The sequence below is a fragment of the Spea bombifrons genome, chromosome 6 (genome assembly GCF_027358695.1).
Source record: "Spea bombifrons isolate aSpeBom1 chromosome 6, aSpeBom1.2.pri, whole genome shotgun sequence".
Lineage (NCBI taxonomy): Eukaryota > Metazoa > Chordata > Amphibia > Anura > Pelobatidae > Spea > Spea bombifrons.
Genome location: NC_071092.1, coordinates 48,655,299 through 48,683,185, shown reverse-complemented (window position 1 = coordinate 48,683,185; position 27,887 = coordinate 48,655,299). Strand labels below are relative to the sequence as shown.

At 43.1% G+C, this 27,887-nt stretch overlaps 2 protein-coding genes across 6 annotated transcripts in view; one reads left to right on the top strand and one right to left on the bottom strand.

Annotated features, from left to right (window-relative positions):
• Positions 1 to 595: 595 nt before the first annotated feature.
• Positions 596 to 7,889, bottom strand: ACADM (acyl-CoA dehydrogenase medium chain). Its single transcript, XM_053469711.1, has 12 exons — positions 7,808 to 7,889; positions 6,231 to 6,327; positions 4,982 to 5,079; positions 4,827 to 4,896; positions 4,640 to 4,740; positions 4,414 to 4,494; positions 3,565 to 3,695; positions 3,153 to 3,261; positions 2,176 to 2,316; positions 1,977 to 2,072; positions 1,389 to 1,637; positions 596 to 1,035 (listed from the first exon to the last, which is right to left on the bottom strand). Exons 1-12 carry the CDS (start codon positions 7,829 to 7,831, stop codon positions 964 to 966), a joined length of 1,269 nt encoding a protein of 422 aa, XP_053325686.1. The 5' UTR covers positions 7,832 to 7,889; the 3' UTR covers positions 596 to 963.
• A 6,056-nt stretch (positions 7,890 to 13,945) lies between these two features.
• Positions 13,946 to 27,887, top strand: part of SLC44A5 (solute carrier family 44 member 5) — a 39,948-nt gene continuing 26,006 nt past the window's right edge. For 4 of the 5 annotated variants that reach the window (XM_053469707.1, XM_053469704.1, XM_053469706.1 and 1 more), the window contains exons 1-2: positions 24,475 to 24,615; positions 27,123 to 27,171. In XM_053469707.1, the coding sequence (XP_053325682.1) occupies positions 24,576 to 24,615; positions 27,123 to 27,171 (89 nt within the window). In that variant the 5' untranslated portion in view covers positions 24,475 to 24,575. Of the gene's footprint in view, positions 14,039 to 24,474; positions 24,616 to 27,122; positions 27,172 to 27,887 lie in introns of those variants that run through there. The other variant, XM_053469705.1, reaches the window with a different exon arrangement.

The window sequence follows — 27,887 nt, the reverse complement described above, 5'->3', positions numbered from 1 at the left end:
TTCCAAAGGAGGAGAAAAGTTACATCAAGAGGCAGGAACCTAAGATACCGGGAACCTTCATCTCTCCCACCGACAAGTTCATTTATTCACAGCTCTGTACATAAAGTATACTTTTAAAAAAAATTTTTTTAATGGTTTTATTTTTTGTATAAAATATACCGGTATATATATATATTTTCTATCACATATCTATCAACAAAGTAAGTTTGCATACAAATTCACTAAAAAGGCATCTGCTGGGGGGTATTTTTACCATATTCTTGTAATCTGTCACTGTTCCCAATCATTGCCTGTTACAAGCCCAAAACATGTGTCTACTGTAAAAACAAACAATGTTTTTAGATAACCTCTTTGTATTTACTAAGGGAGCATCCACCTTAACCTCCTGTTCTCAGGATCTCTAGGATTATTCCTCCCCGTTAAATTATCTCGCCCTTATTGTCAAGTTGCTGATTTTTGTTTTATACATTTTTGTGCAATTTTAAAATCATGAAGAGAAGAATCTGCACATCCAACACTCCCCCCAGGGGACTTAAAGCTAAATTGACAGGTAAAATGAAAAAACACTCAGAAAAGAAAAGAACACAAACAGCGATTTACACGAGATCTTAAAAAATGTTTATTTATATTCAGGCGGAATTTCTTGGATGGAATTTATTATTTTTGGAAATCACAGGTTAAGCGGAGTCCACAGAAACATTCCTTTGTGTACGTTGCATAGATAATCGGTAAATTACAGGCACTTCTCTCCGACCGCAACATACGTCTCTACAAAGCGGCGTTAACCCCTCAGACGCCAGAAGTGATTACCTATCGCTGCTACTTATCGAAGAATTCACAGTCATCCAGAGATCAGAGAAAGAATTCTGCCGAGAAAGGTGCTTATTACCTAGAACACCCAAAAAGCGGTCACAGGTGGGTTTTTTTTGGTGATGGGGTAATTAATGCTACAGAGGGGTTTATTCATTTTTTGAACCTGCCCAGGTGTTCTCGTGCGATGATAAGTCTTTGGATCTGTGCCGTGCCTTCGTAGATCTGGAAAAAAGAAACAAATTTCAGTTCTGCCTGCCTCGTATATGACATCATTAGACTAATATTACAGCACAGCAGGTCCTGATGACATCATGCAAAACCCTATATTTACCAAAGCTCTCATGCAAATATCTGTATAAAAAACTCCAGCCAGCATTAGCTCTTGGAATTATAGTAGAATTAGTTATGTTAAAACTAAAAAAATACAAGAAATGTAAGTTTCTGCACTGGGATTTAAGCTCCTCCTGCAGCGATCTCTCCCTCTAACCTCCTCCTACTTCCAGACCCAGCTGTCCATAGAAGACCCTTGAAACGCTTGAGGTCCGAGTTAAATATTTGGACCCGGCCGCACGTACCTGGTAGATCTTTGCGTCTCTCATGAGCTTTTCCACGGGATATTCGCTGTTAAAGCCGTTTCCCCCAAACACCTGGACGGCGTCGGAAGCCACTTGGTTGGCGATGTCCCCGGCGAAGGCCTTGGCGATGGACGCGTAATATGTGTTCCTTTTGCCACAATCCACTTCCCAGGCGGCTCTCTGATACGCTAACCTGGCGAGCTCCACTTTCATGGCCATCTCTGCCAGCAGGAAGGACACCGCTTGGTGCTGAAATACGCAGGAAACGGAAATATTACATTTAAAAGATTTTAAAAAAAACCACTAAAAATAATAAAATACATCTCCTGCGGACAGCAGATTAGCGAGCGCACACACAACGATGTAATGGAAGGAAGATTTACTTTACTGAGAGGGTGGTAGATAAGTGGAACAGCCTCCCAGCAGAGGTGGTAGAGGGTAATACAGTGAGGGTATTAAACATGCATGGGATAGACATACGGCTCCTGAATCTAAGACGAGACCAACAACTGATTAAGGTTTGAGGTTTGAGAGACAAACGGGGGACTAGCATCATTTTGAAAATTCAGCAGCACAAGTGGCAATTACCTCGGCAATCAGTTTTCCGAAGGTCTTTCTTTCCAGGGAGTATTTGGTGGCTTCATCCAGAGCCCTCTGAGCTAAGCCTACGGCACCAGCGGCAACCTGCGGTACAGGGGAGGAAATAAAAAGTCACCGGGCACATTCTCTCTCGTAAGCGGAAAAGGTTGGTTTTTTTTACATTATTTTACAACCAAACACTTCTTACCGGGGGCCTCGTCTTATCAAAGGCACCCATGGCGATCTTAAATCCGGCTCCTTCTCCGATCAAGACATTTTCCACAGGGACCCTCACATCCTCGAAAACAATTCCTCTGGTGTCCGAGCAGCGCTGGCCCATGTTCTGCTCCTGGATTCAGAGACAGAAGAAAACCAGTGAATCCCTATAAATCTGCAGAGAAAACATGACATTTTGCCCCAAAAGGAAAATATTTAGAAATACATCCCGGCTCTATTAGTCGCTCTACATCCTATCCAGACGCCGTTACTGAAACGGCTACAAACGTATCCCGCTGGGCAATCGGCGTTCGGGTCGGGAATCCCAGCTGAAGATGTAACCGGAGAAACGTTCCTCCAGAATCCTAAACCGTAGGAAGGCGGCTGCACTTTGAAAGGTGAATAAATCTACAGCCTCCTATCAGACGGACGCTTTGCGGAGATGCGTAAAGCTCTCTCTGAGACGCGGCGCCGGCGCATGCAACGGATAACCGCCCGAAACTTCAGCAAAAACATAGAAGTGGCTCGTTTTTACTTAATTACAGCAGATTACAACGATCATTTTTTGGTAGTTCCCAAATCCTGAACTTTATTCTGTGTGCGTAGAAGAACGGCTTAAGTGTTATTTTTATGTCATTACCACCAGTAGTGAGCGCAAAAACAATGCATTATGGGAATAAAACAGTCACAATTGTGTCTCTCTGTTCTCAAATATAAAACCCGCCGAGACAGCTTCATACGTGGTCTATGGGGCCGGGATCGGGCATCGCAAAAAATTACCTACAGGGATCATATCATTTGGTCTCTTTGGGCCAGCTTTGGGTGCAAATCCATACAATATTCACAGAACAAAGAACAAAACACAACGTACTAGGGCAGTTCTGATTGCTGACGGTTCCCATAATGCCCCGGAATACAGGGGTCGCTGGCCTGTATAAACCCATCGATTACATTATCCGGACCACCTACCTTCCGCCCGATCTGTATGCCGGGGCTATTTGCCTCTACAATAAATCCGGTGAAAGCCTTTCCCGCGGGCGCCTTGGGGTCGGGGTTGGTGCGCGCCAGAAGAAAATACCTGCGGAAGGCGACAGTGAGCGGAGACGCAGGATAAACACGCGTTCCATCGCTCTTTATCTGAATCCAAACACGCATTGGTAAATGGGGAAGTCTCCAGTACAGGACACTGGTGGGGACTGGGAGGGATGTATTAATACGTTTATCACTTGATACAGAATCGTACACAAGTCTGCCCCATAATGTTACCCGTCAATGACAAGATTTTATTGGGGCTAAATTTGTGAGAATTGCAAAAAAAAAAAACACCTGACTGTGAAGGGTCTACATTCATATAAACGGTAACGGCGAATAACGATCTTACCAGTTGGCTTTGCCGCCATTCGTGATCCACATCTTCTGGCCGTTTATTACATATTCGTCGCCCTTCTTCTCCGCCTTGGTCTTTAAACCTGCCACGTCCGAGCCGGCCCCTGGTTCTGTTACACAATAAGCCTGGAGGACACAGATAAAAGCTTATACAGCGAACCCGGCGCACCCTGAGGCCGGCTACTCAATCATACAGAGTCCTGGGCATAAAGCGAGAGACAAACTTCACTACAACGCCCCATTTTTGAAGGCTGGTTTTCTAGGGGAACCTTTAAGTAGTTTATAAAGAGTTGGGACTAAAAATACTCTAAAGGAACCATCTCATAAACCTGGGGTGTCTGAAGGCAAATCAGTTAATCCCGAGAGGCGTCTTTGGTTAAAATATATATTATATATATGTATATTTCAAACCTTTCCTGATATTTTATAATATCTTGAGCCTCGTATCCGGTTTGTTTCTTTAATGCTTTGCTTGTGTTAAGATGTTACAATAAACTTTCTTCTGTTGACAACATTCAAGTATGGATTTTTTTGCCCCAGAAGACTTTGCCCCCCCCCCCAAATGTGGAGGTTTTTTTTTTTTTTTTAATATCTGACTATCCCCTTTTGGTTCTTTACTTTGCAGACTTAATTAATTTCTTGGGCGATGCAAAGTCTGAAAGGTGGTCTTACCGCCACTAGTGTAAATAAATAAGTTATACTTTCCCTAATTAGGCAGCAGCACCCAAATAAGCGTTCCTCCAACACTTAATAATCTACACAATTCTTTCCACCCTTCCAATGAATTAATGAAGACCCCCGCGTCATCACTGATCACAAAGCAGATGCTGCTGGAATCACTTACACACATTAACGGTTCTTCCGTCATCCTCCCCAGGTATTTCTTTTGCTGAGCTTCGTTTCCTGCCAATATAACCGGCATTTGCTAGAAAAGCAAACAGCAATATTTAAAAGCGCAAACTTATTATTTGTTCATACAAATAAAACTGATTTTTAGATCAGAACCGGCGTGTCAGCTAAAAAAAAATGACATTAAGTATGCGGGGAGGGCGACGTGTCAAAGTACTGACCCCTAGAGAGTTGGCTTCGATGGCCGTCTGGATCCCGGTGCATCCATACGCGATCTCTTCGGTGATGAGACACGTGTCGAAAATCCCCAGGTTAAGCCCACCTGCAGCCGCGGGAAACCAACAATCACTAAACCGCTCAAAAGGACCTCTTACCAGGACCGCGCCGCACAGCGCCGAGCACACTTACCGCAGTGCTCCGGGATATGTCCGTTCATCAAGCCGAGCTCCCAGGCGCGCTTAATGATCGGCACCGGATACTAGAAGGGAGAAGGACGTTAACGTTTCAGCTACAATCACGCGTTTGAACGACTTAACGCCGGAGACGCCGTATAAACCGCTCACCTCCCCTGTTTTGTCATAATGAGAAGCAACCGGGATAATCTCTTCTCGGGCGAATTTCCGAGCCGTGGCCTGAAACTCCTTCTGCTGCTCGCTGAGTTCTGATAATAAAAAAATACATATATTATATAGAAAAAATTGTTTTAGATATCAAATATAATAAAACATTGTATTGCATTCTGAGAAAAATAAATGTTTTCAAGATGCATGTGATGGGCGCCTACAGTTTTACCCAACATACCAGGTAAACACACCATGTCCTCATCATACTATTATCATACTACCCTGTGACAAACAGAACGCGTCCGCTCAATTATCCAGCAGGAGCCTCCGATTAGCAGAAATCGGCCCCCCGTCTCGCCCGTTTCTCCTGCTGTAAAGATTCAAACCTTAATCAGTCGTTGGTCTCGTCTTAGATTCAGGAGCCGTATGTCTATCCCACGCATGTTTAATCCCCTCACTGTATTACCCTCTACCACCTCTGCTAGGAGGCTGTTCCACTTATCTACCACCCTCTCAGTAAAATAAAACTTCCTTCCTTCCATCTCAGTCTCTGACCTCTCTAGTGTTAGATTCCGGTCTCTTGTTGTAACTTTTCTCTTAGTTTTCAAATAAGCTTCCCTCCTGTCCTTTGTTAAATGTATGAAAGTCTGCAGTAAAAAAGGACTTCATTAACCCTGCCATAAAGAATCAGATCAGTGCGGTGTCTGAGCCGGGAAGATCACACGACCCATATGATAAAATGGTGCCTCGCATAAATAATAAATAATAATTCTCAGTATTAAATAAGACAAATATTTGCTTCTCCATGTGACTATAATAAAAAAAGGTCACCAGACAGACATTTAAGATACTGTACGGCTCTTAGTTACAGTCAGGTGTCATGGATTTCTTCATGTGTACATCACACGTTATCGAACGTTGGCGTGTTTAATACAGCCTGAGGGAAAGGTATTTAGGTCTCCCAAATGTCCCGATTTCTATGGGACAGTCCTGATTTTGCACTCTATCCTACTTCTCTGGACAGAGGTAGAGCCCAGCAGGATTCAGGACCGCAATCCTCTGGTCTTAATGTCATTCTTTAGTGAATGCGTACTGCACATTTCCTGGGTGGGGGGGGTTGGGAGGTATGCGAAGATCTGCCAAATTCCGTCCAGATCACCCCCCCCCCCGTGTCACCGCGCGGCTAATTATACATCCTTCCCTTCTGCCAACAATCTGCTCATAACAGAAAGTGCGATCTCTCACTTACCAAAGCTAAACCCCTGCGCGGCCGGCAAGGAGGAAGCCGCTGCATGGGGGGAGGTGGACTGCGCCCTCCAGCCGCGCCGTGCGATGTGCTGCAGCACCTGCAAAATAATCAATATATCAGACGCTGAGATTTACTGCCCAATGTTACAAAAACCAGAGAGCCCAACAAAACCAGATGGTCAGAGCATTCGATGGAACAGAAGGAAGTTTTACTTTACTGAGAGGGTGGTAGAGAAGCAGAGCAGCCTCCCAGCAGAAGTGGTAGCGGGTAATACTGTGAGGGGATTAAACATGCATGGGATAGACATCCGGCTCCTGAATCTAAGACGAGACCAACGACTGATTAAGGTTTGAGTCTTTACAGCAGGAGAAACGGGCGACTAGACGGGGCCGGATGGGGCCGATCTGCCAGCGGGTTCTGGATCTCTATATAAAAGCCGTTCTCTCCATAGAATCTCCCGGCTCGGGGGGCTTCTAAGACCCAAATAGACAGTGGTTTTAGGGGGTTAATATATGTATTTTTCCTGCAATGCCCAGAAGCACTGTCACTATTTTTTTTTTTTTACTCCTGGGGCCTTCCATCACAAACCCAGTGACCGTTAACCCCAGACCGCCAACTCAAATAACACATTTTTAAAACGGAATTTCAAAAAAGCCCCGAGCCGGGGGTCTGATGGGTACACATTTCACGTTTGGCCCCCCTCACCCCACGGGTCCGGTTCCAAAATACTACTTTGTAATGGAAGTTAAAATAATCAACCCCAGAAACCCCTGGAATGCATCAGGAAATAAGTTTCAAAAGAAATCATGATTGCAAACTAGTGAACGGGGAAAAGTCACCATGGAAACCAAGAGCACGATAATAGGAAAGGAGCGTACCCATTGGTGCAATTAAATAACACAGTAGCAGATGCATTGGAGCTTAAAGGGTTAATAGTTATGTAAAGGGCTATATTATTCCCGAAGTCACGCAGACGCTCTGCCGCTCACCTTTGCCCTAGTTTGTGGTGCGGCTCCCTTTGCTACGAGGCAGGGTCAGGTTTCATATCACTGTTGTGAGTCTGGGGGGGGGGGTTACATGCAAATTAGAGGGTCTGCAGCAGCTGTGGTCATTCTCTGGGTGGGGGTGCTGCTAAGTTTTAGGGGGGTCAGTGAAATTATTTCGAGGGGGCGGTAGTTAACCCAAAAACACAAACATACGGTATAAAAAATTATAACCGGTGTCAAAAGCTTTTACCTATCCGGGATTAAGGACCAGGGGCTGGGGCTCTGATCAGATGCTGGCCCCGGGCATTAGGGGCCCAGGGGTCATGACATGAAGATTTACCCTCCACAACCTGTCGGTAACAGTATAACTCGAACCGCAGGTTGCCGACCGATGGTATGAAACGCTCACCACTCCCAGCCAGCAGCTAGCTGTCAAACTCTCACACCATGGCACTCAGCTGTGGTCACAGCATCACAGGGGTTAAGGCCCGAGTAGCTGGAGGCTCACAGTATCCCCTCCAAAACCCTGAGGTATCTTCAGCTACTTCTCGCCGGTTTACACCCCAAAGGACCCCTCGGAGCCCCGCTTACCCTGTGCGCCCTCAGAGCCGACATGACGCCCTCTGCACTGGCTTCAAACTCCGCTTACTAAGGCTCTGACGTCACAGCGCCGCGACAGTCTGCTGCTGCGCGCCGCCGTCTGGGCTTTTGGCACAGGCTGCCGGCTCAGTGCTGCCGCCTGCTGGGGGGAAGGGAGTAAGCAGTCTGGGAAAAGGAGCTGACAGTCTGGGACCAGGCTGTGGGTCAATATGGGACATACAGCAAACAAAGTGATAAAATGAATGAGAGAGATATTATACCCCCAGCCCCAAAACACATACTGCCCCGGCCCCGAAATACATTCTGCCCCAAAACACATTCTGCCCCGGCCCCGAAATACATTCTGCCCCAAAACACATTCTGCCCCGGCCCCGAAATACATTCTGCCCCAAAACACATTCTGCCCCAGCCCTGTAATACATTCTGCCCCAAAACACCTAGCCAAAAACGATTGTGCCCCCTTTTTGGTCTAATGACCCCTTAATGGGGGCAGCTCATGTTTAAACATGGCATATAATGCAAGATGCACTAGAAGAAATTCTATTAACACTTTGTAAAAATATGCTGTCCAAGCCTCTGCAGGACGGGGTTAATCATGATAATAGCGCAAAAATTTGCGCTTGCCGAATGGATCAGGAGGCTGAGAACCCATTTCTAATACACCAATATTTTGATGTTGATAAAAATATATATTTATATATATTTAATATAATATCTATTTATATATCTATCTATAGATTATTTATCTATTTTATTGGATCCAAAGCCGAATTGGTTAAATTGTGCGGCAATTATTTGGGGATAAGTTTCTTGTTCGGCGCGTTGTGCCGGATCTGCCGAGCCCTTCGCAAACTATTCGAAATATTAGCTTCTGTATCAGAAATCCCATTAAATCCATATAAAAGAAATGCATTCCGCTGCTTTATTTTATATTACAGTTGCTAAGGCAACTAGCTTATTTGGAAGATACAAAAATATTTATCTATCTATCTATCTATCTATCTATCTATCTATCTGTCTGTCTGTCTGTCTGTCTGTCTATCTATCTATCTGTCTGTCTGTCTGTCTGTCTATCTATCTATCTATCTATCTATCTATCTATCTATCTGTCTGTCTGTCTGTCTGTCTATCTATCTATCTATCTATCTATCTATCTATCTATCTATCTATCTATCTATCTATCTATCCATCCATATATCTATCTATCTATCTATCTATCTGTCTGTCTGTCTGTCTATCTATCTATCTATCTATCTATCTATCTATCTATCTATCTATCTATCTGTCTGTCTGTCTGTCTGTCTGTCTGTCTATTTATCTATCTATCTATCTATCTATCTATCTATCTATCTATCTATCTATCTATCTATCTATCTGTCTGTCTGTCTGTCTGTCTGTCTGTCTGTCTGTCTGTCTATCTATCTATCTATCTATCTATCTATCTATGTCTGTCTGTCTATCTATCTATCTATCTATCTATCTATCTATCTATCTATCTATCTATCTATCTATCTATCTATCTATCCATCCATATATCTATCTGTCTGTCTGTCTGTCTGTCTGTCTGTCTATTTATCTATCTATCTATCTATCTATCTATCTATCTATCTATCTATCTATCTATCTATCTGTCTGTCTGTCTGTCTGTCTATCTGTCTGTCGGTCTGTCTATCTATCTATCTATCTATCTATCTATCTATCTATCTATCTATCTATCTATCTATCTATCTATCTATCTGTCTGTCTGTCTGTCTATCTGTCTGTCGGTCTATCTATCTATCTGCCTGTTTATCTCTCTCTAGGGAAAGGCTTGCGCGGCTGATTAGAGCGATCTTTGGATGTTTTAGTGGATCTGCAGTTTATCTTCCCAATCCGTAGATCCCTCACAGCGCGGGAAACGTGGATTTCATCTTAAAGAGAGAAGCCGCTGTGTTTCCAGGAGCGGAGATTGTTCCGTGAGCAGCGGAGGTGCGAGTCACTCATGCGCGGAGCACTCATTAATCCGCCGGTTTAGTTCAGGTCGTCGTTCGTTTCCAGATTCTGCTCCCGACGGGCGATTCTCCGGCTTCACTGTTTGGAGAGCGGATTACTCCGTGTAAAGATTCTTATTTATTCAGCGCTACGGTCCCCTCTGAGCCACAATTTTGATCCGTATGAAGTGTCAGCTTCGGGATACAGATCAATGATGTCACCCGCTTATGTCACATTAAGAAGAGATTAAACAAAGCTCCAGACCAAGTTCCAGGTTACCCCGAGCCCAGCGATAAATGACAAGGGGCTGTATGTATTAGCAGATGAAACAATGTAAATAATCCCTCAATTCACTAATTTTGTGGGGCTTTTTTTTTAATCCATTTCACTAATTCTGGTTTTGTGTTTAGCGCATGCCATGTCCTGTATGAGGGGTCTCAAATTCCATTAGGCCCCCAGTAAGATCATTCCAAGTCAAAAGGTTTCTGGTAGAAAAAAATATAATGATAGAAAGGAGAATCTGAGAGAAAAGCAAAATCTATCACTTTATCCCCTATTTTAATGTTATTCAGATTTATATTTCCAGCTCTGAGACTCACGAAACGCACAGAATCCTCCCGTCAGCCCGAGCAGGAAGTTGGAAGCCGCTTCCTGTTCTCTCCCTCCCGTCAGCCCGAGCAGGAAGTTGGAAGCCGCTTCCTGTTCTCTCCCCGCGTTGTTTTAGCAGACGGCGCATGAGCCTCTAGCGCTAGAGATTGTTTCCGGCCGCGCAGGTCCCTCCGTAACGCTATTATCACAGATATCTCAGGGCGACGGGGGGATTTATACCCCGCGACCGGGCAACAAGATGGCGGCTCCCGCATTCAGCATAACAGGGAACACAGATAAATGCAAAGTTATGCATTATGGTAAAATGCATCCTATACTATGAATGGAATATTCCTGGGGAAAACTACCAATGAGAAGGATTTAGGAATAATGGTAGACAACAGTGTGCACAATGCCAGCAAGCAGCTGCAAGGGCCAATTTTAAGTTAAAATTATATACACTGGAAAAATGGCGTCTTAGAGGGGATATGATAACATTATATAATTATATGCAGGGCCGATATACATTATATAATTATATGCGGGGCCAATGAACATTATATAATTATATGCGGGGCCGATATACATTATATAATTATATGCGGGGCCGATATACATTATATAATTATATGTGGGGCCGATATACATTATATAAATAAATGCAGGCCGATATACATTATATAATTATATGCGGGGCCGATATACATTATATAATTATATGTGGGGCCGATATACATTATATAAATAAATGCGGGGCTGATATACATTATATAAATATATGCAGGGCCGAAATACATTATATAAATATATGCGGGGAGGATATACATTATATAAATATATGGGGGCCGATATACATTATATAGATAAATGCGGGGCCGATAGACATTATATAAATATATGCGGGGCCGATATACATTATATAAATATATGCGGGCCGATATACATTATATAAATATACGCGGGGCCGATATACATTATATAAATATATGCGGGCCGAGCTCTTCAGTGACCTGTTCATTAACAGAAATATAAAAAGAATAAGAGCTCGTCCTCTGAGACTGGAAGAGAAAGGGATTCTTTACAGTGAGGGCAGTAAAGGTACGAGGGGGGCGGTTATCAAGTACATCAGATGCCTTCAAAAGAGGTCTGGATATTTTTTTTAGAAAGGCAGGATATACAGAGACATCAATAGAATGAATATTTCAGAGCTTCTGGATCCAAGGAGAAATCCAACTGCCTCTCGGAGTTAAGAAGGAATTTTTCCCCTGATGGCAGAATTCGAAGTCGCTTAATTAGGGGTTTTTAGCTTAATTAGGGTTTTTTTTGGCCTTCTTTTGGATCTAGAATAGGAAGTTTAAGTAGAAGGGTTGAACTTGATGGTATATCGTATATGATGTGCATTTAAATGGTATCTGTGATTACTTATTTACTTTTCTAGTGAACTCTTAAACTGTTTCACTGCAGAAAAGGAGACTTTTGAGTTGTTTTAAGGCAAATAATCATACGAAACAAACCTTTAGAAATAAATGAATGCTAAATAACAAAAGCAAAATACATACATATATTTACAATAAATGACACCGCCTAACGTATTGTAATCACGTCATTTATGAAACAGCCAAATTCGTATATATTTTGGCTTCCTAATTTCCTTCTCGCCCTCGGCATCCACAGCACCGAGCGGGAAAAAAAACGTAACTCCAATTATAATTGTTTTAGTTTCTTTATGACGACTAAATGTTAGCAGCTTGGAAATGACAATGAGTTCCGAGACATCGGAATATCCATCGCGCAGGACTGGGAACGAACAGATGCTCATTTTATACATTTTTAATTGAAATCATAATTCATGTCGGGTGATGGAGCCGCGGACAGCGCCCCCTAGCGTCAGCATGAAGAATCGTATCCCAACGCAAAGCACGGTAGTATTATTTATTTATATAGCACCATCATATACCGTAGCGCTGTACAACAGGTAGAGAGGGCATAACAGGTAGTGCCCCGCAGAACTATTTTGGGCTGTAGAACCCTGCGATACCCTCATACCCAGCAAACATTCTGACCTCCGAGAAAAGAGGGGCATCAGGGGAGGAGAGAGGGGCATCGGGGGGGGGGAGAGAAACGCATCAGGGGGGGAGAGAGGGGCATCAGGGGGGGGAGAGAGGGGTATCAGGGGAGGAAAGAGGGACACAGCGAACTTGGCCGAAGAAAGAGCTGGGTCTGCCACCACTTTTGACCTGTATCCTTGGGAAGGATCTGTCGCTGTGCAGCGTCCCCGTGATTTAGGGCTCCCCAGACAGCTGCCTGTCGCCAGGACCGGCCCCGTTGTCCGGTATTTTTCCGTAGGTGAAGCTGTCGGTGGCCGCGCGTTTCACATCAGATGCTGCGTTACGCAATCATCGGTTCCACAGCGAGCCAGTGACACCTGAAGCAATTCTTCTGTCCGGTGCTGATCCGGATCCTCGCTGCTCGTTGCTCAACGACCCGTTGGTACACTTTGTGTGACACAATCTGTGTGTTTCAGACCCATTCTGCCAACATAAACTTCCTCTTTTTTCTCAATAAATAACAGAAGTGGTCATTTTGTCGCAATCTGCGGTGCGTCTGTTAATAATGAGATGCGTTAAAGGTGTAAAAACAAATTTTCATGAATATCATATATATATATATGTGTAACGGGCGGCTGTACCGGAATTTACCTAATTCTTTAATCATAACAATCTTTACCTTTTTTCATCATTTTGGGTATTAAATACAGACCGGCGATACATTAACCCCTTGGCTCACACTTTGCTTTCTCTAAGATAGATATTGGGAGTTGAATTTTTTTATTCGAAAGTATTAGGGAGAGGTTTATATAAAATGCACTGATACACACTGTATCACACTCTATATTACACACTGTATAACACACACTGTATCACACACTGTATCACACACTGTATCACACACACTGTATCACACACACACACTGTATCACACACATTGTATCACACACTGTATCACACACATTGTATCACACACTGTATCACACACATTGTATCACACACTGTATCACACACTGTATCACACACACTGTATCACACACTGTATCACACACACTGTATCACACATTCTGTATCACACACACTGTATCACACATTGTAACACACACTCTATCACACACACTGTATCACACATTCTGTATCACACACACTGTATCACACATTCTGTATCACACACACTGTATCACACATTCTGTATCACACACACTGTATCACACACACACTGTATCACACACACACACTGTATCACACACACTGTATCACACACACTGTATCACACACACTGTATTACACACACTGTATCACACACACTGTATCACACACACTGTATCACACACACACACTGTATCACACACACTGTATCACACACACTGTATTACACACACTGTATCACACACACTGTATCACACACTGTATCACACACACTGTGTCACACACACTGTATCACACATTCTGTATCACACACGCTCGATGTCACCGAGTCCCCGCCCCCTCTCCGGTCAGTCCCTCCCCCTCCCGCCCCCGTTCGGTGCACACACAGCCCGGGACCCCCATGCGGGAAGAGCCGGAGCCCTGAGCGGCAGTATGAGCCCCAGGGAGCCCCCCAGCCCGGCCTACGGTGAGTCGGGGGCTGCCCGGGGGATCTGGGTGCGGGGCTGGGGAGAAGGATGCGGGGTACAGCGGGGCTGTCATGTCATTTATGGGGAGGAGGCATTTCGGGGCACATTGTGGGGTTCAGGGGTATTTGGACGGCTCCTGAGATAAACGGAGGTGGAACCGGGTGGATTCAATAATGTTGGGTAGGCAGCAAGATTTGGGGTTCAGTGTATACCGTGGGCAGGGGTACAGCTCATTCAGTGTATACTGTGGGCAGGGGTACAGCTCATTCAGTGTATACTGTGGGCAGGGGTACAGCTCATCCAGTGTATACTGTGGGCAGGGTACAGCTCATTCTGTGTATATAATGGGCTATAGAGGACTGCAATTCTCATTATGTTTGGCGTGGATGATGGGGATGATGTGAGTTGCAGTCCTCAGAGGCCGCTCATTTATATTTAATATGCATTTGAGCAGCAATAACATCATTGTTATTATTATATTATCATTATTATATTATTATCATTATTATATTATTATCATTATTATATTATTATCATTATTATATTATTATTATTGCTCAATTCAGATGCAAAGTTGGTTGCCATGGTTACTGCCTCATTCAGCACCAGAATGCCTCTTTACACAAAGCCTAACGGTCCTTTTCAGTGCTGATTGCAGACGCTGTAAATGTTGAGATATAAATATTGTTCCCGACTATCACAGAACGCCTGCTTCTCACCCTGATATTCTGGGGTTGTTGCCATAGAAACTAGAAGAAGTGTTAAAAGTTTCTGTGTAGTTTTTATGCGATTCAACTTTTACAGGAAACAATAAAACGACAGATCTGGTCAGGTTTATTTGCACCTCAATGCACGTTATCGCTGAGATTTCCCCCTCAGAATGCATGGGGGTATTTGCAGTAACCCCCCCCCATGGATTTGCCCCTTCTCCCCTCCCCCAGCTGTTGCAGGTGATGTGTCGGGGGCCGAGGGGCCCTTTAACAGGCTAGAGCCACACATGAATGTTTTGTGTTAGTGGGACAGAAGCTTTAACCCCCGTTGTTGCACTGATGGTGAAGCACGTTGGCGTCACGCCTGTTACCCGGGTAACCTCCATGACACTCGGGGGGTAAGTGTGAATTAGCCGGCTATTTCTGGGTGGACACGTTCACGGGGAGAACACGCGTGACCCAACCTGCCGGCCCGGCGTGTGAATTGCTGTAAATGACTGAATTTCTGCCCGATGCTGTCCTGACGTGACCTGCGTCTGCCAATCCCCCGCTTAGAGGGTCACACGGGGTTAACTTATCAATAACTTTAATATCAATAAGGGAGGGGTGACGGGGGGGGGTTTAAGCGTAATAACAAATCTTAACCCTTCAAATGCCCATCCCCGGGTTCCCCCCAACAGCGGGAGCTTTCAGGATGTCCTGAGATGACCAGAGGGGTATCATCACAGATACTCAGGCAAAATGGTGCAATCACCAAGGCAACAGAGGAGGGCTGGCAAGGGGGCAGGTGGTAAATTTAAAACAACAGTGTCTACAAACATTAAATGCAGCAGTTGGACCATGTCTGGATCCTTTTCAGCTTCCTAACCCAGCCACCCCTATTCTATGCAGCCCCCCGTTATAGACAGGGCTGGTCTGCGAGTGCGCCGTACCCCAAATATCTTCTTATCAGATAACAGGGGCAGTCCGACTAGCGCAGCGGGTGGATCAGCCAATCAGAGCGGAGCGTCCCTTCACACCGCCGGCATTTCTAGGGTTCTAGAGGTGGGGGGGGTTCTCGGTTCTCCCCACTGATCCCAGCTAATTGGATGCGGAGAGGCGCAAGGGCAGCCGGGGAGGAATTAGACCGGTAATTCAGACAGGAGAGGAGATTAAATGCTTAACGATAAGACAATAAAGAGAAACACAAACTAATTAATTGCCGAGGAAGTGACAGGAAAGAAATAATCCGGAGTTAATGAGAAAAGAGAGATCTAGAACGGGATGATGAGGAGGCGGCGACAGCGATTTGGGGAATTAGTCGGAGAAAATGTTTAATTTTATTCAAACCATTAACTGCGGCCGCTCGCTCCTCGTCATTTGGTGGAATTAATTGAAAACCAATTAAATGGCAAAAAAGCATTTTACCCTCTAAAGAGAAACCCCCAGAAATCCTTTATCACTAATATCAGATTAAAAAACATTTTACTTTTTAACTCCTTATCATACTGCTTGTGGGGAACAATAGAATGGCTCGGTCTTAATCAGCCAGCGAGACTCTCTGACTAATTAAAGTCTATGGCGCAACGGACAGCACTAGATTTTACTTTACTGAGAGGGTGCTGGATAAGCGGAACAGCCTCCCAGCAGAAGTGGTAGAGGGTAATACAGTGAGGGTATTAAACATGCATGGGATAGACATACGGCTCCTGAATCTAAGACGAGACCAACGACTCAGTGGCGTACCTACCGGGGTCGCAGGGGTCGCGACTGCGACCGGGCCCCGGCGGCAGGGGGGCCCAACCCAAGGGGCCGCACGAAATCGGGCCCCGGCGGCAGAGGGGCCCAAGCCAAGGGGCCGCACGAAATCGGGCCCCGGCGGCAGAGGGGCCCAAGCAAAGGGGCCGCACGAAATCGGGCCCCGGCGGCAGGGGGGCCCAAGCCAAGGGGCCGCACGAAATTGGGCCCCGGCGGCAGGGGGGCCCAAGCCAAAGGGCCGCACGAAATCGGGCCCTGGCGGCAGGGGGGCCCAAGCCAAGGGGCCGCACGAAATCGGGACCCGGTGGAAGGGGGGCCCAAGCCAAGGGGCCGCCCGATACCTTTTTATGTTTTTTTTTTTATTTTTTTATTTTTTTAAATAAGGCAAGCCGCGCCACGGAGCTGGCGACGGCCGCCTAATCATTGATGCAGCGTGAGGGGCGAAAGCTCCGCCCCCTCACGCTCAGAGTGTAGGATCAAAGGATTACATAGAGTATGAGGGGTGAAAGCTCCGCCCCCTCATACAGACTGCAGGAGCACTGGATCGTGCCACAAGAGCTGCATGAGGGCTGAAAGCTCTGCCCCATCACACAGACTGCTGGAGCACCGGATGTCGTGTCAGTCACGTACATCCAGTTTGAAAATAAAACGGCAGTCTTCATCTATCACTCCATCAGCACTTCATCAGGGCCCCAAAGTGGAAGGAATAGGGAGGTCGGTACAATAATGTATTTTAAAAAAAAAATATTGTATATGGCATTAAATTATTATTTCATTATTATTTCAATTATAAACATAAAAATAAATATATGTGTGTGTCTGTGGAGGGGGACAAAACGCATAAAGTTTTTTTTCTTTAAAAAATGGAGATTTCTAGATTTATTTTTATATAGATATACATATATAAACACTTATATATAGATTAGACACACAAGTTCAGCTCCCGAGTGTCACCTTTGTCCCCATCCAGCCAGGCACAGGATGGGCTGTTTGGGGACAAAGATGGCAAACCCTACGTGTGTTATCTGGGTGCTGGTCAGGTTCTATGTGGGCAGTGTGGAGGCCAGGGCTGGTTTTGGGGTGTGCAACCTGTGATCTATGCCTATAATTTAGGGGGTTTTAAATATACCTTTAATGCAGAGTTTTTATGTGAATTCTATTTGATCTATATCTGCAATGCTGGGTTTGTGTGTTATTCTGTTGATCTATATCTGCTATGCTATGCTTCCATACATTATTTATGTATTCAAAGAAAAAGAGGCGCATGTACAAAAGGGGCCCTATGTACATGCGCCCCTTTTTCTTTGATTATGCCCTTTGTACATGCGCCCCTTTTTCTTTGATTTTTTACAGATATGATTCAATATGTAAATTTAATTTGTTGAATATTTTGAAAAAAAATTGTTGGGTAAAAATCATGTTTTTTTTGGGGGGGTGGGGGGGTGGGGGGCCCTTAACAGATTCTCGCACCCGGGCCCTGAGGCGTCTAGTTACGCCCCTGCAACGACTGATTAAGGTTTGAGTCTTTACAGCAGGAGAAACCTAGATGGGGGCCGGATGGGGCCGATCTGCACCGCAGTGTTCTTGAGTTTAGTCATTTAACTTTCTCTTTAAAATGCCCCCCCCCCGGTTATTATATGCAGTGTCCGGGTCCTCGCGCAGATACGGGGGAAATAACCGCATATAACGGCAGCTATTATGATTGTGACATTTATTACGAGTCGCCCTCTGTTCTCTGTTCGGGGCGTTGTGGTCTCTGGGTGACATTCGCAGCCGGACACACAATCACTCTTTGTTTAACACAAAAAACTGCAGAATAAGTGACAATAGAGCGATTCCGTGACAAAGTCACCCTTTAAATATACAAGTCCTAGAGGGGACAGCACGGAACGCAATGTTATAATCCCGCTATAAAGGAGTCACCCCATCATAATATACCCCATTATAATATACCACGTCATAATATACCCCGTCATTATATACCCCATTATAATATACCCCGTCATAATATACCCCATTATAATATACCCCATTGTAATATACCCCGTCATTTTATACCCCATTATAATATACCCCGTCATAATATACCCCATCATAATATACCCCATCGTAATATACCCCATTATAATATACCCCATTATAATATACCCCATTATAATATACCCCATTATAATATACCCCATTGTAATATACCCCATTATAATATACCCCATTATAATATACCCCATCATTATATACCCCATTATAATATACCCCGTCATTATATACCCCATTATAATATACCCCATTATAATATACCCCATTGTAATATACCCCGTCATTATATACCCCATTATAATATCCCCCGTCATTATATACCCCATTGTAATATACCCCATTGTAATATACCCCATTATAATATACCCCATTATAATATACCCCATTGTAATATACCCCATTATAATATACCCTGTCATTATATACCCCATTATAATATACCCCGTCATAATATACCCCATTGTAATATACCCCGTCATTATATACCCCATCATAATATACCCCATTGTAATATACCCCATTATAATATACCCCGTCATTATATACTCCATTATAATATACCCCATTATAATATACCCCGTTATAATATACCCCATCATAATATACCCCGTTATAATATACCCCGTTATAATATACCCCATCATAATATACCCCATTATAATATACCCCGTCATTATATACCCCATTATAATATACCCCATTGTAATATACCCCGTCATTATATACCCCATTATAATATACCCCGTCATTATATACCCCATTATAATATACCCCATTGTAATATACCCCATTATAATATGCCCCATCATTATATACCCCATTATAATATACCCCGTCATTATATACCCCATTATAATATATAATGAAGCAGTATCCCTATTAATTATGTCGGGGGGCAGGAGGTGGGGAGGGGAAAGTTGTCCCCAGAAGTGGATGCTCCAGAGCGTTGTGAGGAGATGAAGTCAGTCGCGGTCTCACCAACGGGCCCATGATCCCAGCTGCCCACAAAAGTGTGAGAGCGGGGGAATCTACACAGGACAGGGGGACAGTGCCTGAAAATCAGGACTGTTCTGCAAAAGCCAGGACACTTGGGAAGTATTCTAAATAACCTGCTTCTGTTGCACCTGAGACTCCCCTGCCAGTCTGTCCCTAAAATTGAGCTCCGCCAACCCGCTGAAAATCTCTGCGGAGTTTACCGGTCCCCGTAGCCGGAATAATAAGCCGTTAAACCGCGCTGTGAAAACAAAACATTCTTTTAAATTATTTTACCAAAATGCCTTATTTTTCTTGGAAAGTCAGGAACTCAGGAGGAAAAGAAATGTTCTTCGTACTGAGCTTAAATCCGTGCGATCAAACAGCCGCCGAGCCGCGGGGCGCGAGGAGGCAAACGTCAGTTTCCAGAAATATTGTCTTATTTCATGCTTTTCCCGGCACTTGACATTTTTATTTTAAACAATTGTACGTTTCCAGCGGTGAAGTCCTAACGTCAGCAGAACGCGGCCTTTCTGAGTATTTGGGATCAGTTAAGGTAACAAATCAGTTAACTTTTGAAGTGTTTTTAGAGGCAGAAAACTGTCAGTTTTACGATCTACTATTATTTTGAGCGAAATACGATGTAGCATAATATTTATATTATATTGTATATAATGTGATATATAATATATAATATGATATATAATGTAACATATAATGTGATATATAATGTAATAATGTAACATATAATGTAATATATAATATATAAGGTAACATATAATGCGAAATATAATATATAATGTAACATATAATGTGATATATAATATATAATGTGATAAATAATGTAAAATATAATGCGATATATAGTATATAATGTAATATATAATATGATATATATAATGTAACATGTGATATATAATATATAATGTGATAAATAATGTAAGATATGATTTGATATATAATGTAATAATGTAACATATAATGTAATATATAATATACTATATAAGGTAACATATAATGCGAAATATAATATATAATGTAACATATAATGCGATATATAATATATAATGTAATATATAATATGATATATAATGTAACATATAATGCGATATATAATGTGATATATAATGTAACATAATGTAATATATGATGTATTATATAATGTAACATATAATGCGATATATAATATATAATGTAACTTATAATGCGATATATAATGTAACATATAATGTGATAAATAATGTATTATATAATTATATAATTTAATGTATACATCTATACTGAAACAAAAGTCCACATGAGCCAAGTTTTAGTGATGGTTTTAGTGGTCAATAAATACAATAATACAATAATCTAAGACGTATATGTTTCTTAGATCTGGAGCAAAGTGAGGTTGGTGACGAAGGGCTTGAAAGCTACTGTAACATACCTCCCAAGTGTCACTGCTTAGTTTTGCCAGTCCCACTTTGTGCCCAAAATTCCCATGCCCCTTTCTCCTCCCTGATGTCCATCTTTCCTCCCCACAGGCAGTATGAAAAGGAGTCGGGGGGTTAGTAGATCGGGGGTCAGATAACAGAGCGAGAATCATACAAATGGCTGATATGCAGCTGCCTGAAAACATTATATTATGGGGCAAAAAACTACAACTTGGGTAAAAAGAATATTTTTGATTGTAGAATAAAGATCCGGTAGACGACGTGTTTGATGGTTACACATCGGAGGAAGATCAGGGTTTTTAGAAATACCAATTATTTATATTCATCGTAACTTCCCAAACTGTAGACTTTATGTATTTTTACCGCCTGCTGCATAAAATAAAGCTCTATCATTTTTTGTTGCTGTGAGAAGCTCTGTGTGCTCTGACGAGGTGAATGACATCATAATGTAACAAGCTAAATAAATATAATAACAGGGGTCGTTATATGTTTTGGGTCGGAGAGGAACGTGGATTTTTATCACACGGAAAAATGTTTCCTTTGCACTTTTTCTCAGTATTTCTGGAGATAATGAAACGTTATTTTTACTTTTATTATCTCTTTAACCCCGTGAATTCCATCGAAGCCCCGCTAACAGAAAGAGGATAAACTCTGGACTATAAAATAAAAAAGCTGGCAATTAATTAAATGCTTTTTATGACGGATTGGAAGATTTTATGTTGGGTAATAAAGTCTGTGGAAATATTCTTTCTATGAGATCCGCAGATTCATAACCGACGATAACGTTAAGAGATACATAGTATCAGCGACGCTAAACTCCTCCCACAATCGCCTGAATGATCAGTGATCCCCTTGAGCTATACACGATGGAGCGAGCCTCGCACACTTACTAATCTCTCACTGTTCACTAACACCGAAGGAACGAATATCCAAAAACATTTTATATCCACTTTATGGATTTATGGACTTTCAGAATGACATGAAAACTAACGTTTTGATCTATACATTTGCTAGATGTTAGATTATTTATCTGCGTTATCAATATTGTCGGAATCTTCTATCGTTGCAAGAATGGTGGATTCTGGGAGCATCTGCATAGTTGCCATCAGAATGTAGCTTGAGCTTTACATCTCCTAATATAATGTCTTAACGATGCAAAGATCAAATCCTCTTCACTATTCAGAAAAGACAGCAGGAGAAACAGGCGACTAGACGGGGGCCGGATGGTTCCGATCTGCTGGCGGATTCTGGGTTTATATTTTGGGGTAAATGAACATATGTACCGTATATCAGGCTTTGGTTTAACACTTTAGTTGCTTGAGTGGTGAGTGAAATACTGAGTGAATGGGGTGTGAAGGAGGAGGTGGCGATTACGTTGCGTTCTGTTCTCTCTGCACAGATATTATTGTTATTTCCTGTGTTATATATCGCCTTCATATTCAGTAGTGCTGTACATATAATATATTTTATCTCCAGCCAATCATTCCGTTGGATTGGCTCCTTTTTTTTTTTTCACGCCGTGTATCTGTATTCAGGGAGTCATCGGATGAAGTCACGCTCTATTCTTGGGGTGATGATGTCACCGCTCGCAGTGATGCATTTCTCTGTCCGGCACGCGCTGTCATTCAAACAATTCCCAGACGTGTCAGTATAAACGGCTGCTGAGGCAGATTAAATCCCGGCTACTCTCTGCCTGCCGAGGGGGCCGAAGCGGGTTAAAGTGTTAACATTTTAATCTGTTAAAGTGGATTCTTCGATGATCTCATCCACCTGACTCTTTAACTGCCTCGAGGTTCTACGACGACCATCTCAATCTGAATGGTTCTAATATTGGTCGTTATGGAAACCGTGACTTGTCAGCAGGTAAAGATATTGTGAATGGAGTCACCTTAGTTCAAGCAGGGATTCCAGCAGGGATAAAAGCACCAATCGGGACCCTCAGAGATCATTAAATCTGTGACCCGGAAAAAATGATGGTTTATTGAGCTTTTAATGTTTTCAAATAGTTAATTAACCCGTAGCATGCCCGAGTAGTGTACAATTTATTATCTATATAACCTCAACTCAGGGGTGTAGCCAAGGGCCCTTGCAGCTCCTGCAGTACTAGGGGCCCCCAGGCCATAAGATGCCCCCAACGCTTTTTGTGTAAGTCGGCCCTTTGACACTGGGAGACTTGTTGGACCAAACAAATCTTTTATGATGGAGCCTTTATTTTGGAACCTTTTTTCTGGCAACAGCCTATGAGAGCCTTAATTAGTGTCACATGACAATTAAACGTTCCCTGCGGAATAATCTTAGAATATGAGGAGCCCAAAAAGGATCCAGTTAGGGTTTCAATGCTGCCTTATATTCTTGTTATCCGTCACCCCCTGGTGGATCCTTGTGGAATAGCAAGTAGAACATGAAAAAAAAAAAGATTAAAAGCGGCCAAATCTTTATATCAGAGCAGCCCTCGGGGGCCAATCGGGATCTTACGATCTACAGGACATAAATGGGTTATTGAAGCAAAGGGTTACTTTCTAATTACAACTTAAGGGCTAAATAATTGAACCCCACGAACTGATATTTTATTTTCAGAGATATGCCGCTGGCACCCAAAATGTAACAAAACTAGTTTTCTAGGAATTATTAAATGCTTTACTTCCTGGCTGAGGGTGATAGGAGTTTTTCGTCCATCCTCTAACGTAAAGACATTTCTGGCATAATAACCGTAATAAATAGGATTCCATTATATTTAATGATATATAATTTAGGTTCAGCCATTAGGGGTAGATATAGATTGTTTAGTGGGGTAACCCCCCCCCCAGATGTAATTAACATGCAGCATCAAACCACACAAAATGACTATGTATTTCTTCAGATTTTTTTATTCCATTTTAACGATCCGATATTAGAACGAAGAGAATTAATAACGCGCCGGCACCTGGAAGATTCCGCCAGCAATCAGTTTTCGCGCATTAATCAGGATTTGGCTGCTAATTCAGGATCATTCACTTTATTTTGGGTGGAAACGTCACAAATTAGTCATTTTCTGTATTATCCAAAATTTTCTTACTTTTTATTTTTTTCCTTGCCTGTCGCCCCCGTTGCCGTCTCGGCACATTCTGTGTGTTGGGTAGACGGCTCGACGTCGGTATATCAGGCTTAACTCTTCGATTGCTAGCTTTGTGGGTAAGAGGGATATCTATGTTAAAAAAAAAGCAGGATCTACTACCGAAGAGCAAAAAATAATTTTTTTTTTTTTTTTTTTTTTATGCTTTATGAATTTTTTGTAGTATAGTTACATATATTCTGCTTGGAGAGGGACTGGAGAAACTAAGCAGGGACACTTGGCAGGTACGGAAAAATTACTAAAGGGGCTGGGTTTTCTAAATGCCTCCATAGAGCTAATATTAGTTTAAATCTTATCGGGACTTTGTTGAGCGGCGGAGATTATTTCAGAATAGGGACCGAAAGCTTCCAGGTACGCGAGTCGGAGGTGTGGATTCGGCCTCCGGAGTCCCCCGGCCCGCGGCGGACGCCTCTCTCACAGATTATTTTTAACTCGGTTAAAGGCTGCTTTGTACGTTTGGGCTGGAAACGGCAGCTAATACTCCGGCTAAAAATAGTCAGGAGGTAGAGGCGGCGGCGGCGGCGGCGGAGACATGGGAGACGGAGGCCAGGAAAACTACTACGGGAAACACGGTAACTTATTAACCTAATCCGTCCCTAACGCGGGTCGCAGTCTAACGAGCGCCGTCTCCGTTCAGTCACCACGGCGACGACTGCAGAGACCTTTTATTTGGCCGATCTGTTCTAAAAATTTCCAAAGTTTGCTGTTATATTTATGAGGGGAGAGAGACCGGAATCTTACACTAGAGGATAAGAGACTGAGATGGAAGGAAGTTTTACGTTACTAGAACTGTGGTAGATGAGTGGAGCAGACTCCCAGCAGAGGTGGTAGAGGGTAATACAGTGAGGGTATTAAACAGTCTTTGCAGCAGCAGAAACGGGCGACTAGACGGGGGCCGGATGGGGCCGATCTGCTGGCGGGTTCTGGGTTTATATTTTGGGGTAAATGAATATATGCACCGTATATCAGGCTTTGGTTTAACTCTTTAGTTGTTTGAGTGGTGAGTGAAATACTGAGTGAATGGGGTGTGAAGGAGGAGGTGGCGATTACGTTCTTGTCTGGTCTCTCTGTGTAGATATTATTGTTATTTATTGTGTTATATAGCGCCATCATATTCCATAGTGCTGTATTTTAATATTATATTATATGTGTAATATTGTTTCATTACATAGAATTAATGTATAGAAATTGTGTTGTGGAGGAGGAGATGTTTTAATATTTATTGAATTTAAAGAAAGTTAAAAATGCTGAACGCTGTGACCTCCTTTACTTCTAATTCAGTAAATCTTTTGTTTTTGTATTTTGTTGAGTTGATTCATTTTTACAGAGGATCAGATTTGTGACAAAGTTTTAAAATTTGTAATTCAAAAAGTAAAACAAAGTTTGAAATCCCACAACCAGTGACAGAGCTCCAAATCTCTAGCCGTGGCCACTGAAAATATCAATAGTCCAGATTCTGTACTATACAGCCCTGTATAATGTATAGATAAATCAGTGAGCTGGCCCTGTATAATGTATAGATAAATCAGTGACCGGCCCCCTGTATAATGTATAGATAAATCAGTGACCGGCCCCTGTATAATGTATAGATAAATCAGTGACCGGCCCCTGTATAATGTATAGATAAATCAGTGAGCCGGCCCTGTATAATGTATAGATAAATCAGTGACCGGCCCCTGTATAATGTATAGATAAATCAGTGACCGGCCCCTGTATAATGTATAGTTAAATCAGTGACTGGCCCCTGTATAATGTATAGATAAATCAGCGAGCTTGCCCCTTGTATAATGTATAGATAAATCAGTGAGCCGGCCCCTGTATAATGTATAGATAAATCAGTGACCGTCCCCTGTATAATGTATAGATAAATCAATGACCGGCCCCTGTATAATGTATAGATAAATCAGCGAGCCTGCCCCTTGTATAATGTATAGATAACTCAGTGAGCCGGCCCTGTATAATGTATAGATAAATCAGTGACCGGCCCTGTATAATGTATAGATAAATCAGTGACCGGCCCCTGTATAATGTATAGATAAATCAGCGACCGGCCCCTGTATAATGTATAGATAAATCAGTGACCGGCCCTGTATAATGTATAGATAAATCAGTGACCGGCCCCCTGTATAATGTATAGATAAATCAGTGAGCAGCCCCCTGTATAATGTATAGATAAATCAGTGACCGGCCCCTGTATAATGTATAGATAAATCAGTGACCGGCCCCCTGTATAATGTATAGATAAATCTGCAGAGGGCGTGGGATCAGATAAGGATTTTCTTCTGCATCAACGAAAGGACAAAGTCCCCGGGTTAATGAGTCAGGAAACCGAAACTGCACATTAATGGCGGACGGCCCTGTACTCTGTATAATGAATACCGCGGGATAAAACTCTCAGGGCTTTATGTTACTGCGTTGCTCTGGCGTCTGGTATCCCAAAATGCTGAGCAGGGAGAGCCGATGACATTAAATTCACACATTTCCCAGATTTTACAGTTCTGTACACTAACTAAACCTAAGTAGTGGCAGCATACCTTCCAAGTGTCTTGTTTGAATTGGGGCAGTCCTGATTCCTGCTGAGATGCTCCACTGCCCTGCTTTTGCATGACCTAAGGATCACAGACCCCCCCCCCAGAGATTATATATTTTCCCAAACTGTATGAATTTTCTCCAACCCAGCAATCCTAAATCTCTAAACTGAATTTTACTTTACTGAGAGGGTGGTAGATGAGTGGAACAGCCTCCCGGCAGAAGTGGTAGAGGGTAATACAGTGAGGGTATTAAACATGCATGGGATAGACATACGGCTCCTGAATCTAAGACGAAACCAACGACTGATTAAGGTTTGAGTCGTTACAGCAGGAGAATCGGGCGACTAGACGGGGGCCGAATGGGGGCCGATCTGCCGGCAGGTTAAATTTTATTCTGTATTTTTAATGAATTGTCCCAAAATAAAGTAACTTATTGTTTTCTTTTATGGAATTACCTACTTTTAAAATCTTAAATAAAGTTGCCGCTTTGCGTGAAGTTTATTTGACTCTTTTTTTTTTAAATTTTTTATTATTTTTCTGTTTTTTAGGCGAACCCAGAAAGTTTGATCCAAAATTTAAAGGACCCGTGGGAAAGAGGTAAAAATTCCGGATATTACGAGCCGCGTTTCATCTACACATCTTTTTTCCTTGTAATGATACCCCCCCCCCCCACCCCTAGCCGGGGGTATCATTAGAGACGTCTGAAAGCTCACAAGCAGCCGGGGTCTTGAGGTGCTTGTAAAGCAGGTACACCTGTAGTTAAGGCTGAGACCACCCAGGGCTTTGGAGGAAAAATGGGGGGGGGGGGAAACCTGCACATTAAGTACCCGACCAGTATATTTCCAGTAAGATGACGCCTCCGGTACTGGTGTTTAGAACTGGTGTATGGGGGGCCGGGGTTGGTTCAGAGACCCTCGGTGTCGCAGCTCATCTCTGTGCAGCATGAACGGACCTGGCTGTAAAATGCGTTGGGGCAGAACGGCTGCTCTGGGGTCTGTCTGCTCGGGCAGGACCCTCCTCTGGGGCAAACAGCAGCAGAGACCCCCTCCGGGCTGCCGGGGCATTTCATCTATAATTTCATGTTTATGGTATAACAAAAAAAAATGGCTTCATAATATAGAGAAAAATCTGAAATCGCAGACCGCTGAACATTCAGGAGTGCAATTTACTTTAAGGTAGAGACATCCCGCCCCCCCCCTCCGGGGTAGAGGCATTTTACCCCCCCCATCTGACCGCCATACTTAATGGCTGTTTTCGTAAACAACTCCCGATCTGTCTCGCCCGCTTCTTTTGCCAAAGTCGTGGGAAGGAGC